We start from the raw sequence: 14805 nt of genomic DNA, 5'->3' as shown, positions 1-14805 counted from the left end.
AGGACAAATATATTGTTACACTTTTATAAGATAACTACAATACGCAAATTCATAGAGACAGGAGAGAGGATGGTGGTTGCCAGGGGCTTTGGGAAGAGGAGAATTGGCAGTTAGTGATTAATCAGGATAGTTTTTCTTTGAGAAGATGAAAAAATTCTGGAGATGGGTGAAGATAATGGTTGCAAAATAATGTACTCATTACCTTCTGAATTGTAAATTATATGTTATATATTCTTTTTTACCATAATTAAAAAATGAATATCAGTTTTACAAAATGTTAATGTGTGAATCTAGATGGAGGGTTCATGAGAGGTCACTATTAAATCTTTTTTTAAATTACATTCTTGTTGTAGCTTTTCCTGTTGTTTTGAATTTTTTTCAATATAAAATGTTTACTTAAGAAAATTACTAGGAGGAAGTTCTGTAGAGATAAGATGCACATATCAGCTGGGAATCTGTCTAATGCAGGTGTCACAGGTATCTACAGTTGTACCAGCCTTGAGACTGAGGTTAATATAGTTAATTAACTACCTTAAGTAAGTTTGTTTTCACATCTTAATTATATCATCACCTCTTTGATGACTTAACCTCCTTCATGAGGATGTGCATTTGAAAACTTTTCAGTGTCTTCACAATATTTTAATTACAAATTTCTAGAAACACGTACATGCAGTCTTTGGATAACAATACATTGTAAAACCCAAAAAAGGCTTTATGTCAACTTTTATCAACTTGTCACCACTTTTCCTCAATCATGGCTATAAAAAACTTCTGCAGTTATATAGACTAGGTTCAAATTCTACTCCCTTACTAGCTCTGAGACATTGTGCAATTTTTTCATCTCTCTAAGCTTTGCTCTTTTCATCTGTAATCCTCAGAGCTATCTGGCTATTAGGTAAGATAACATAAAGCGGCAAAGTAATTGCCACATGGAAAATTAAGTATATGTTATTAGTTATATCACTGGTATATAATTGGTCATGATCATGTAGATTCAAGTGTAATGGAAGGCAGCTGAGGAGTCAGAATCAGTTATAAAGTAACTGTCAGCTAGTAGTACCTTACTATTGCAGCTTAAAAGAGATATATAATTGTTTTCCTATCATTAAATTTAGTACTTGTCGGATCCTCAGTAGATTTCTCTGCCACTGAGCTCCAAACTATGAGTTTCCATAGGAAAATCATGAAGCAAATCTAATGTCTGATGAATAGAACCTGTAAGAGAAGATTAAACTGCCTGAGATTCTTCTGCTTAGAGAAGTCCGTGAGGGGACCTCAGAAAAACACTGATAAACCAAGTAATGTAACATTTATATTTGTTTGGTTGAGATTCATTGTGAAATTATAGGACCAAATGAGATGATCCCAACTTGATGTGAATCTGTCCAGGTTTTAGATATACTAGTTAAAGACAATATGAGAGGAAATGATTTTAAGATCTAGAAGGAAGGATTTAGATTAAATGATTAGAAGAAAAGTTTCTGACAATGAGTTGTGTTAAACTTTAAAGTAAGTTAACATAGGGACTAATCGAATTTTCTTCTGTGGGAAGACTTTAGAGGTAGATTAGATTTCTCTCTGTGTGAGGTGGCTTAGATAAATATATACCTGTAGATAGGTAGATGTGCCTGATGGTCCTTTGCAGTTTAGGAGTCATTAAAGGCCTATGACTTACCTGTCTGCATTAAGTCACAGCCTCAGTAGCTAACCATTCTGCCTGTATTTTCTGATCTTTCCAGATAATTTAATGATTAATTTTATTGCCACACTGCCGAACGAGGAATTCACAGTTTTTCTTCACAGTTTTTTTTAAAACTCTTGATTTATTTAGTAATGGAATGGCTCAGGCTCATTTATTTATTTTTAATCATGTTTCTTGATATTTAAATCACCTGGTTTCTTTCTTTCTTTCTTTTTTAGGAAAAAAAAGTAGAACTTTATCATTCCCATCACAAAGGGCAGGTCTTTGCAGGGCAGAGGAGCAAGTTCCAACAGTGTGGAGGGGCCCCTACTTGCCAGCAATGAGAGGGTTCTGCAGGACCATAGTGACGGAGTTCTTGCTTAGAAACATCGTGGAGATGTAGCGGTCCTTGTTGACTGGCTTGAACAACTGTTTGCCCTTGCTACTCATGGGCACCTTTGTGCTCATATTCACATTTTCTGCATTGTGTTGCAGTTCCTGTCAAAGGCCTTCACTTGACCCAGGAGTTTCTTCTTGTTATGGCAGCTGATGAGCACTTGGGTATGTTTTTTGACTGACTTCGTGAGCACAGAGAGTAGAACTGTGTTAAATTCCTCCTCTTCCTGCTTAAGCAACTCCTCTGGGCTCATTTCACTCTTGGACTTTTTGAGAAAGTTCATAGTGGTAACTGCCACCCTTTTTAGTTTTATGGTTTTGACAAAGAGTTGTTTGTTGAATAATTAGGAAGACCTGTTTGTTTGTATCTAGTTAGTGTTATGTCACTAACTATACTGGGTATTAAAAGAACTTGGTCCTTTGGGGATTACATTTATTTGGTCACTGGTCTTTTGCATTGAGTGGAGAAAGAGAGGAGACAATTATAAATGATTTTAAGATTAAGAAGTGAAATGTGGGGCTGGGGATGTGGCTCAAGTGGTAGTGAGCTCTCCTGGCATGTGTGCCGCCCGGGTTTGACCCTCAGCACCACATACAAAGATGTTGTGTCCGCCGAAAAACTAAAAAATAAATATTAAAATACTCTCTCTCTCTCTCTCTCTCTCTCTCTCCCTCTTTCTTTTTTAAAAAAGTGAAATGTGTCTATTGTGTGGTTCATTTCACTTTTTTCTCTACCAATGAAATATTCTAATTATATTCTAGTTATAGTAATAATAGATTCTAGATTTTTTTCAAGACAATTTCATTTCAGAGTCAGTCCTTTGGTTCACATAAGTAACATATACTCAGTCTTTTGGTTTGGAAAATATGATCACCGTAATTTACAGCAGCAGGAAGAAGATTGGTAGGAAGCTCCACTTTAGCTTAGCTTATTTCAAGTGCCAAATTGGACATTTATAGAAACGGAGAATCATATTTGGGCTGTGCCTAAATAATTCTGAGCCTGGGGTACAGATAGAAAACTACCTCCTATTCACTACCTACTATGTATACAGTTGGCATTATGCTAGGTACTTTCTCTATTGACAGCTGTTCTGGCTAAAATTCTATGCTAGATCCACCACCATTTAAATAGAAACAACAACAAAAACCAAATACATATGCCTTATGGTGTCTAGTTCATTAATAATTGTAACAGCTGCCACACCCTCTATAGGACCCTGGCATCATAATTAGGATAATTGAATCTCAGGGCTTGGAGGATCTTTGAGGTTATAGAGTTCGATAGAATGACAGCTGTTCTCTTTACCACCGATCTGAGAATCACAATGCTCAATTCTCTCAATGGGAGGTGCAAAACATGTCTGGGGCTGTAGTCTCTGTAGGCTGTGATCCCATAAAATAAAGTGCGAAGATAAACAAATGAAACCTTGAAATACCTTCCAGGCTGGAAAGGGCAATGGGAAGAAATATGGCTTACTGAGCCCCTCAGACAATGTAAGAAAACAAACAATCAAACAAAACCCCCCCAAATCTAAAACTGGCAGAGGTGTAAGGTGAGAAGCTTCAGGCCCCTTGAATACAGGGAGAGGCCCTCAAAGGGATCTTGATTGACTTTGGTAAATCCCAAAGATCCTTCCTTCTCATCAGCTCTGAGGTACTAGCTACCCTCAATCCTCCTCTTTGCCCTTTTATTATTAGAAAGCCCGGAAACTCTTTTTTTCCATGGAATAGAGGGAAGGGGCTTTAAGGTACATGAACGACAGAAAGCAGGTGGAGATTCTCAAGGGTCTGAGTAGTGGAAAATACAATCGTCTTGGAGACCAGGGAATAGATTTCATGCCCTCTCAAGGTCCCTTCGGTTCAAGGATACTGTCATTCTCTGGCTGTACTAAGGGGAGGGCCTGCAACGTCCAAGCTGCCATGGAAACGCGCCGCCGTGTTCCTTTTTCTTACGTTGGGGCGGGGCATTCCGCCTCAGCCACCTATCATTCACAGGCTTTCTTGAGTGGCGAGCAAAAACAGCGAATGGGCGATCCGATTCTGCGTGACGCGACGGGAAAAGGGGGAGTTCGCGGCCGGTGGCGGCGGTGGCGACAGTGGCGACCTGGGGATAGAGCTGGAGGGACCTGGGGAACGTGCAGAGACCTCTAGCTCGAGCGCGAGGGACCTCCCGCCGGGATGCCTGGTACTGCTTGGAGAAAAGTGGGGGCTCACTTGGCTCTGAAAGCTTGGGTTTCGGGTCTGAAGGGATGGCTGACCGGAGGGGGCGGGGTGGCAAGCATGGCGGCGGTGACGGGGAAGGGGTTGGAGGACCCTAAGGAGGGGGTGGGGAAGCAGGAGCTAGGAAGGCTGAGTGGTCTTGAGGAAGCGTGAAGGGCTGTGGGGGTTCCAGCGAACAGAGGTTACAAAGCAGCATTTTGGGGGCAGTAGAGGCGGCCGAAGGACATAGGGAGAGTTGTGGGGGGATGGAAAAAGGGGCGGGGAGAGTAGAGGTTAGGAAGGAGGGGAAAGGGTTTCTGTGGGTAGGTGATGAAAAAGAGGGAGGGAAGGATAGGTAGGCTTATTGTAAATAGCGAGGAAATGGGAGCTTAAGAGGTATAGTAGGAAAGTGCTTGCAGCGATTGCAAATATCGTGTTCTAATCGAAGGAGCCCTGGACTGGTCCCCTTCCCAGCCCTGGTACTTCCGCCCCATTATTTAGGCTTAGATTCCGTGAGGAAGGCGCTTGTAGGTTACAGAGAACCGATCTTTTGTTATTCCATTCCAGGGGAGCAGATGGACCCTACTGGAAGTCAGTTGGATTCAGATTTTTCTCAGCAAGATACCCCTTGCCTGATAATTGAAGATTCTCAGCCTGAAAGCCAGGTTCTAGAAGATGATTCTGGTTCTCACTTCAGTGTGCTGTCTCGACACCTTCCGAATCTCCAGACGCACAAAGAGAACCCTGTGTTGGTGAGTGATATCTTGTTTGAAAATGATGGAGTAGTTTTCCCCCCAATTCAGCCCAACCAGCGTACATAAGTATTTAGAGGATCACCATCTTTTGGATAAAGTTGGTTGGGGAAAATGAAACCATTTTGGACTGTTTAGAATGTATTGGGGAAATTATATATGTATATTTCCTAGGATGTTGTGTCCAATCCTGAACAAGCTGCTGGAGAAGAACAAGAAAACAGTAATAGTGGGTTCAGTGAACATTTGAAAGACAAGTCTGCAGGTGAGGTGCTTAAAGCTATCAGTCCCTTTTGCATTTTTTTTTTAAGGTGTTGTTGGAGCAGAGTGGATTAAACATTATATGGTTGTGATGAATGTATGTAAGGAAGCCTAGTGCAGTATCTGGTGCATAGTTAACATTCAAAAATTCATGATGTTCAGATGTGGCTGACTAGATTGGTATTGTCTGAATTTCTGAATTTGTATGAAAGTTTGTTGGTAAATGCCTTTTATGCTAATATCCCATTGTTGTTATTATTATTATTATTATTATTTTCCAGTCCCTGTGGATTCTTCTCATTTGGATACATGTGATTCCATCAGTCAAGTCATTGAACAGTTACCTCAGCCAAACAGGACATGCAGGTATATTATAATATTTGAAGGAGTTTATTTAAATTTATCAAGGGATATCAACTCTTATGAGCACCTGTTGCCTCATCCCAAGGATAAATCAATCAATCTTTTTGTGAATTAGGGAATGGGTTTTGAGGCTGGTATAGATAGTACTGATGTTGGGAATCTCTCTTTTACAAAGGTAAATTTTTTATAGCTGAATATTCAAATTGTAAGTATTTTATCTTATGCCTGTGAAACAGAATAAGCATTTCTCTTAATAAAGATATAACTTCTTAGAAGAAAATATTTAGGCATGTTATCAAAACTATTAGGTGCTGGGCATGGTGGTGCCTGCCTATAATCCCAGCATCTTGGGAGACTGAGGCAGGAGGATTGCAAGTTCAAAGCCAGCCTCAGTAACTCAATGAGACCCTGTTTCTAAATCAAATATAAAAAGGCTAGAGATGTGGCTCAGTAGTTAAGTGCCCCTATGTTCAGTCCCTGGTACAAACAAAAACAAGAACAAAAACCTGTTAGGCACGCTTTCTATTTACCAACCCAAAGTACCTCTCCAGTTTTAGATCCAAAATGTTTAAATTGTACCATAAACAGTATTCATTTACTGTGTCCAGTTTTTGAGTTCATCCTTTGCATTAGGCCCTATGTTGTATGTTTGACTCCTAGAGTTGTCTGTGCTCTTCTTTGACCTTAAGAGAATTGGGGCAGAAGACTAATTTTTTTTTAATAACTTTGTTTACTTTTTTTTAATATAGTGCTAAGGATAATTTCCAGTGCCTCACATGTGTTAGGCAAGTGCTTTTGTTTCTATATTCACCTGCTTTACTCCTCTTTATTATCTTGCTTTGCTTTCTAGGCATTTAAGTTTATAGTATCTCTTTAGGAATACACTTTAGGCTTAGCTGTTTTTATAGCTAAGCACCCTTATAATTTCATTTAAATTCTATCCACAAAACAATTGTACTAAAGGCATTGTATTTCTTCCATTATATACTAGGAGAAACTGATGGGTGAAGAAGTTAAATAACTTTCTTTAGAATACATTGCTAACAGGTGACAGAGCTAGGCTTTGAATCTGTTCCTTTTGATTCAAATGCTTTTTCCTTTTTAACTGATCAGTGCTTCTTAGTCTTCTGTCCCAATTCTCTTAAGGTTGAAGAAGAGCCCAGACAACTCTAGGAATCTTGAGGTGTCAGGGTAGAAACCGGACATAGTAAGAGTAAAGTATCGGCTTGAGATGATTGAAGACTTGTTTTAATTTTTTTTTAATAACTTTTATTTGTTTCATTCACTTATTTATTAATTTTTTTATATGGTGCTGAGGATCAAATCCAGTGCCTCACATTTGCTGGGCACAACCCCAGCCTCAAGACTTGTATCTTAAAAAGAAGTGCATTTTTTTCTGGTATATTTTATACTTTGTATTTGCACATAAATTTCTTCCATAGCAAGTAGAAATGAATGCTTTAGAAAATTCTGCAAACTTGTGGGCTCATGGTTTTTTATTAGACCCACACATGGTAAAATATATTTGAATTAGTTGGCAAAATTTAAAAATGGGGAAATTTGTTGTAAAACCTGGATTTCTGGTTTCTAGCTTTAATGGTCTTTATTGGCAACAATTGGTTGGAACTGTGACTAGTAGCTAACCTCCCCTAGATGAAGCGTGAGAGTGCAATGGTTTTCCGTAGTCCTACAAGTCAGTATTGAAGTTGGACACTGAGGATAGGTGTTTCTTTGTCATTTATCATAGTACTTGTGCTTTTGTTTCTATACTCACCTGCTTTACTCATCTTTATTACCTTGCTTTGCTTTCTAGGCATTTAAGTTTATAGTATTTCTTTAGGAGTATATTCTAGGCTTATTTTTAAGGCTAAGCACCCTTAGTCATGAAAAGGGTGACCGGAAACATGCTACCTCCATTGTGAAGGAAGAGGTATTGTTTGAGAAGTTCCATACTACCACAATTTCTTTTCTGCATCAATGTGTTATTGTTTCTCTATTAAAAAGATTGTATTACTATATTCAATAATAATGTGCTGGCACTGTGGCATGTACTTTAAAGGGGTTTTATTTTCAGAGATCTTATAATTTAATAGGGGAGACAGATTTAGACAAGTCATTATGTAAGTAGCTCTTCATTTACGATTGTAACCATTGTAAAGAGGAAAAAAAACCTAATATGGGGAATAAGGGAACACCTTTTTTGGGGAATGCAATCTAAACAGTAAACATGAATTTGCTAGGAATAGTTGAAGGGCTAAGGAAAAGCATGCAGTGTGAGAGCAGGAGCTTTCCAGACATGAAGTACAATTGCAGAGGCCATGAAGCTAGAAGGAGTTTGAGGTTGATTCCAAAAGATTGAAAGTTCTTTAAATCATGTATTAATGATGAATTTATCTTTATTTATTAAAGCAGATATTTTGGGAAGAAAGTCTACTTTGGGAAACTTTCTCTGTCATAAAATTCCAAAAAATTATCTTACCTTATCTAATGTCCTAGTGATATAGCCTGACATACCTAAACAGGGAGTGTCCTAAAATATAATACAGAAGAAATATAGATATTTTTATTTTCCCATTAAACTGTTTTTGTTTTTTGTTTTTTTTGTAGTACTAGGGATTGAACCTATGGGCACTCTACCACTGAGCTATATCCCCAGCCCTTTATTCTTTAATTTTTTAAAAAATATTTATTTTTTAGTTATAGGTAGACACAACATCTTTATTTTTTATTTTATGTGGTGCTAAGGATTGAATCCAGTGTTTCATGTATGCTGGGTGAGCACTCTACCCCTGAGCCATAACCCCAGCCCAGCCCTTTATATTTTTTGAGATAGGATCATCTCAAATTGCCCAGACTGGCTTTGAACTTACCATCCTCCTACCTCAGATCCCCAAGTTGCTGGGAACACAGGTAAATGTTACCACGCTTGCCCATCAAACATTTTTAAAATTAAGATAATTTTAGATTGATATGCTATTATAAGAAACAATACAGGGAGATCCTGTATATACCTTGCCCAGTTTTCCCCAATGCTAATATTTTACAAAACTATAATGCAGTATCACAACCATTTTATCAACATTGATAAAATCTACAGAATTTATTCAGATTTCTTGTTTTATTTGTATTTGTGTATGGGTGTGTATATTGAGTTTTACACTGTTTAATCTTCTGTGTAGTAATGTATCTACCACTACAGTCAAGATAGTGAACGGTTCCCAATACACGAATATCTAGTGTTGCCCTCATAGACAAACCTCTCTGTCTTCACTTAAACCCCTGGCAACCACTAATTCATTCTGCATTTATAAAATTTTATCATTTCAGAATGTTAGATACATACATAACTTTTTGGGATTGGCTTTTTTTCCTCCCAACAGCATAACTTCTGGGAGATCCACCCAAGTTTTGCCGATATCAGTAGTTTATTTCTTATTGCTAAGCAGTGATATGGATATACCACTGTTTGTTTAACCTTTTATTTATTGAAGTACATCTGGATTGTTTTTAGCTTTTGATTATTGTGATAAAATTACTATAAACATTTGTGTATAGGTTTTATATGAACTTAATTTTTCATTTCTTTGGGATAATGCCCAGGTTTTCAATTGCTTTGTTGTATGGTAATTGCGTCTTTAATTTAAGAAAACTAGACTATTTTCAAGAGTTTTTGTATTGTTTTATAGTCCCACCAGCAATATATGAGTGATCCAATTTCTCATTATCCTTGTTAGCATTTGGTGTTTTTTTTTTTTTTTTTTGGTGGAGGAGTGCTGGTGATTGAATGCAGACCTTTAACCATGCTAAGCATGTCCTCTACCACTGGGCTATATCCCCAACCTCTTCACTAATTTTTATTTTGGCCCCTGTGATAAGTGTACAATAATATCTCATTGCGGCTTTAATTTGTGTTTCCCTGTGGCAAATGATATTGAATATTTTATCAGGTTTTTATTTACTGTCTGTCAATCTCTTCAGGGATGCCTGTTCATATCTTTTGCCCATTTTCTAATTGGATTATTTTTCACAGTTGTGTTTTGAGAGTTCTTTATGTATTCTAGGTACTAGTCCTCTGTAGAATATGTGATTTGCTAGTTTTTTCTCCTACTCTGTATCTTTTAATCCTGCTCACAAGGTTTTTCATAGCAAGTTTTTAATTTTGATGAGATATGTTAAATGTATGTGTGTATTTATTTATTTATTTTGTGATACTGGGTATTGCACATGGGAACTGTTACCACTGAGCTACATTTCTAGCCCTTTTAATTCAATTTTTTTTTGGAGAACAGGGTCTTGCTAAGTTGCTGTTACTAGCTTACTTGTGATCTTCCTGTCTCAGCCTCTTGAGTAGCTGGGATTATAGGCATGCATCATTGTTCCTAGTTGCCAAATATTTTTGAATAGGATAATATAAATACTTATTTTTTTTAAGTTTATAAACTGGATGTAGTGGCATATGCCTATAGTCCCAGCTACTCTAGCAGAGGCTAGAGGATTGCAAGTTTGAAGCCAGCCTCAGCAACTTAGTGAGATCCATTCTCAAAAATAAAAAAAAGTTAAAAGGGCTATATCAGTGGCAAAACACCCCTAGGTTCAATCCCTAGTGCCTCCCCCAACCCCCAAAAGCCTAAAAGTGAAAAGCAGTTCTTCCCTGTCCTAGGTTCTCTTTTACAAAGGCAACACTTCATTTTTTACTACTCTGAGAGATTGTCTTCCTAGATCTAATACTGTTGTAAAACTATAAATGTTTTTTTCTGTATAAAGTAATAATATTGTACTGTCATTTCTTATTTTATCAGATTAGAACAAATGAATTCTGATAATAAGAGATGGGAGTTTAACTCATCAGTAACCCTCCCCATTTTTTCCCTCCCAATTTTTTTTTTTAAAGAGAAGAGAGAGAGAGAGAGAGAGAGAGAGAGAGAGAGAGAAAGAGGATTTTTTAATATTTATTTTATTTTTCAGTTTTCGGTGGACACAGCATCTTTATTTTATTTTTATGTGGTGCTGATGATCGAACACAGCGCCCTGCGCATGCCAGGCGAGCGTGTTAACCTCTTGAGCCACATCCACAGCCCCTCTCCCAATTTTTGATAATAATTATTTTAGTTCTTCTGGCTCCTAAGTAATTAAATTTTATTTTCTTTTTATATTATTTTTAGACAGTGAAGAAAAGTTTAACCTCAGTACTATTTTTTGTCTATATTTTAACCCTCTTCTATTTACTTAATTATTTCATAAATATTTTAATTGAGTATTTCGTACATGCCAAATGTTCTTGGGTTTTAGGGATACAAAAGGATCAGAAGAAATTAAAACCCTAGATCTTTTTTGGGGGGATGGTACTAGGCATTGAACTCAGGGGCACTCGACCACTGAGCATGTCCTTAGCCCTATTTTGTATTTATTTAGAGACAAGGTCTCACTGAGTTATTTAGTGCCTCACTTTTGCTGAGGCTGGCTTTGAATTTGTGATCCTCCTGTCTTAGCCTCCCGTGCTGCTGGGATCACAGGTGTGCACCACCATGCCTGGCAAAACCCTAGATCTTAATGTGGCTTACATTCTTGTATGGAATGTAGTAATATATGAAGATTAAGTAAGTAAATAAATAAATATATATGTGTGTGTGTGTGTGTGTGTATATATATATATATATATATGGAATGTAGTAATATATGAAGATTAAGTAAGTAAATATATATATGTGTGTATGTATATATATATATATAGAGAGAGAGAGAGAGAGAGAGAGAGAGAGAGAGAGAGAGAGAGAGAGAGACCATTTGATATTGATAAGTTCTGAAGAGAAAAGTAAAAGGTAAGGGAATAGGAAGGATTAAGGAGTTACAAGTTTATACTGGGTGAATAGGGAATGCTTTTCTGATGAGACATTTGATTGAAAATCTAAAGTGAATAAGTGATCTCTGCTGTTACCTGAGTTAAGTACTGTCCATACATAGAGAATGGCACTTGCAAAGTATGGACATGACTGGAGTATTTGAGAAATTGCTAGGAGGTTAATATGATAGGAGTGGAGCAGACTAACAGAAATAGGAGAAGAGTTAGAGAAAAAAAAGGAGGACCAGTTTATGTAAGCTTTATGGGTTAACATGAGCAATTTGGCTTTTATTTTTGGTGAGATAGAAAGGCATTTAAGTGTTTTGAGCAGAGGAATGCATGATCTTAGATTTTTGGGACAGGATGTGGAGATTGAATCTAGGGGTACTCTACCACTGATTTATATTCCCAATCCATTTTATGATTAATTTTGAGAAAAGATTTTGCTAAGTTGCTCAGGATCTCACTAAGATGATGTGGCTGTCTTTGAATTTTCAGTCCTTCTGCCTCAGTCTTCTGAGTTGCTGGAATTACAGATATGTGCCACAACGACTGGGTAGAATAAAGGGGAGACAAGGGCAGAGCCATAAAGACACTCCAGAAATTATTTTAGGAGACTGCTGAAATAACTTAGGTAAAATATAACAATGGCTGGTTTAGGGTAGAAGAGAATGAAGAATAGTGAGATTCTGAGATTTGAAAATAGGTTTTAAAGATGGATCAGATTTGGAGTATAGAGACAGGAAGGAGGTAACAATAATTCTAGGGTTTTGGTTCAAGCAAGAAGAATAGTGTGTGGGCTGGGGATGTGGCTCAAGCGGTAGTGCGCTCGCCTGGCATGCGTGTGGCCCGGGTTCGATCCTCAGCACCACATACAAACAGAGATGTTGTGTCCACCGAGAACTACAAAATAAATATTAAAAAATTCTCTCTCTCTCACTCTTTCTTAAAAAACAAAAAAAAAGAAGAATAGTGTGGCTATTAATTGAGATGGAGGAATGCAGGAGGAATAATTCAGTTTTAGACAGGTTAAAATTGAGCTATCTTTTGAGCATCCACCTGCCTGTACAAGTCTGAAGCTCAGGGGAAAGATCTAGGCTGGAATTTCACATTGCAGAGTCTTTAAAAACAAACAAAAAACCCTTTATTTTATTTACTTATTTTTATGTGGTGTTGAGGATCGAACCCAGGGCCTCGAATGTGCTAGGCAAGCGCTCTACTGCTGAGCCACAATCCCAGCCCTCACATTGCAGAGTCTTAAGCATATCAAAACCAGGAGTCTGGATAAGGGGGTGAATATAGCTAAAGAAGAGGTCTAGGGACTCACTGAGCCCAACAGCATTTAGAGGTCAGGGACATGAGGAAGAACCAAGAGACTGAGAAGAATCAGATAAGTGTTTTTGTGCTGTCTTTTTAATTGCTTCTCTGGTACCTTTTGTCACATTTGCTCTGGGACTTTCCCCATATTTTGCAAGATCATGAATTTGGTCCTCCCAGTTGTATGCGTAATGTTATGTTTTATTTTATTTTAATTAATTAATTAATTAATTTTTGGTGCTATGGATTGAAAGTGTACTTTACCACTGACACATCCCCGTTCCCCACCTTTTTTTCCCCCAGTTTTGAGACTGGGTCTCCCTGTTGCTTAGGGCCTCACTAAGTTGCTGAGGCTGGCTTGGAACTTGTGATCCTCCTGCCTCAGCCTCCCTAGTTTTGGGATCACAAACATGCGCTACAATGCCTGGCTGTTTTTGTGAACATGTTTGCTTAGTCCTTTTTCTCTTCCTTGGATCATGGTCCCCAACTCTGCAAGTCAGTTTTCTCCTCTTTTATATTAAAGTTAGGTTGAATGCTCTTTGTATGAATTACTACATGTAGAAAGTTGTAAGGAAGCAAAAAATGTCATCTCTAATCCTGCCACCCAGAGGCTAATTGCTGTAAACATTTTGGCATATTTGTTCTTTTTTTGTGCATTTAATTTACATAGTTGACATCACATGGAAAGTAAGTTTGTATGTAACATTTTTCCTGAGTTCTTACTTTAAAAGTTAAAAAAAATTTTTTTATAGATTGACATAATACCTGCATTTATTTATTTTTTATAGTTGTAGATGGACAGCATGCCTTTATTTTATTTTTTTAAAATTTTTATGTGGTGGCTGAGGATTGACTCCAGTGTTTCACATGTGCTAGGCAAGCATTTTACCACTGAGCTACAACTCAGCCCTATTTCAAAAGTTTAATTTATAGAAGAGATTAAAGAATATGCGTCTGTTCTGTGTATGTTCGTGTGTGTGTACTTTTATGAAATACTGAATGGTTTGAATACTTTAACATTTGTCCCCTAAGAATAAATATCTTGGGCTGGGGATGTGGCTCAAGTGGTAGCGCGCTCGCCTGGCATGCGTGCAGCCCGGGTTCGATCCTCAGCACCACATACCAACAAAGATGTTGTGTCCGCCGAGCACTAAAAAATAAATATTAAAAATTCTCTCTCTCTCTCTCTCTCTCCTCTCTCACTCTCTCTTAAAAAAAAATAAATATCTTATATGATCATAGTGTCATTATTATACCTTAGAAAATAATAACTGCATGTTATCAAATAATATAGTTCATATTCATATTTTCCCAATTGTGTCAAAGATGTCTCCCATATTGGTTTTTTTTTTGTTGTTGTTGTTTGTTTGTTTGGTTCCAGGGATTGAACTGGGGGCACTCAACTACTGAGCCACATCCCCAGTCCTATTTTGTATTTTATTTAGAGACAGGGTCTCAGTGAGTTGCTTAGCGCCTTACAATTGCTGAGGCTGGCTTTGAACTTGAGATCCTTCTATCTCAGCCTCCTGAGCCACTGGGATTACAGGCATGTGTCACCATGCCTGGCCCATATATATATATATATATATATATTTTTTTTTTTTAAGTCTTTTTGTTATTGTAGATGGACAGCATGCCTTTATTTTTTTTATTTTTATGTGGCGCTAATGATTGAATCTAGTGCCTTACGTGTGCTAGGCAAGTGCTCTGTCGCTGAGCCTACAGCCCCAACCCTCTACCATATTGTGTTTATTTTTAGAATTAAAACATTTTGTTTTGTCATAAGAAGCTCTATGAACTGGGTTAATGAAAAGTAATACTTAAAGACATGACAGAAGATTGTACAAGTATGAACATTACAGTATTAGGGAAAATGAGTAGGGTTTCATACAATTGACAGAGGTGAAGAAGCCAGTGTTGTTGAATTAGTACTTAATTCTTTAGAATATGCATGCCCTGACAATACAGAATACCTTGATTAATGTTTACCATTT

General features: G+C 37.5%; 1 protein-coding gene and 1 pseudogene across 4 annotated transcripts in view; one reads left to right on the top strand and one right to left on the bottom strand.

Annotated features, from left to right (window-relative positions):
• Positions 1 to 14805, top strand: part of Tp53bp1 (tumor protein p53 binding protein 1) — a 93746-nt gene that overhangs the window by 12321 nt on the left and 66620 nt on the right. For 3 of the 4 annotated variants that reach the window (XM_026391253.2, XM_026391245.2, XM_026391236.2), the window contains exons 2-5: positions 4076 to 4265; positions 4847 to 5031; positions 5206 to 5296; positions 5574 to 5658. In XM_026391253.2, coding sequence (XP_026247038.2) covers positions 4259 to 4265; positions 4847 to 5031; positions 5206 to 5296; positions 5574 to 5658 — 368 coding nt within the window. In that variant the 5' untranslated portion in view covers positions 4076 to 4258. Of the gene's footprint in view, positions 1 to 4075; positions 4266 to 4846; positions 5032 to 5205; positions 5297 to 5573; positions 5659 to 14805 lie in introns of those variants that run through there. The other variant, XM_077800015.1, reaches the window with a different exon arrangement.
• Positions 1953 to 2361, bottom strand: LOC113184522 (small nuclear ribonucleoprotein Sm D2 pseudogene; annotated as a pseudogene).

The sequence above is a fragment of the Urocitellus parryii genome, chromosome 6, assembly GCF_045843805.1.
Source record: "Urocitellus parryii isolate mUroPar1 chromosome 6, mUroPar1.hap1, whole genome shotgun sequence".
Lineage (NCBI taxonomy): Eukaryota > Metazoa > Chordata > Mammalia > Rodentia > Sciuridae > Urocitellus > Urocitellus parryii.
The sequence above is the reverse complement of the archived record's forward strand: the minus strand, read 5'-3'. Positions and strand labels throughout refer to the sequence as shown.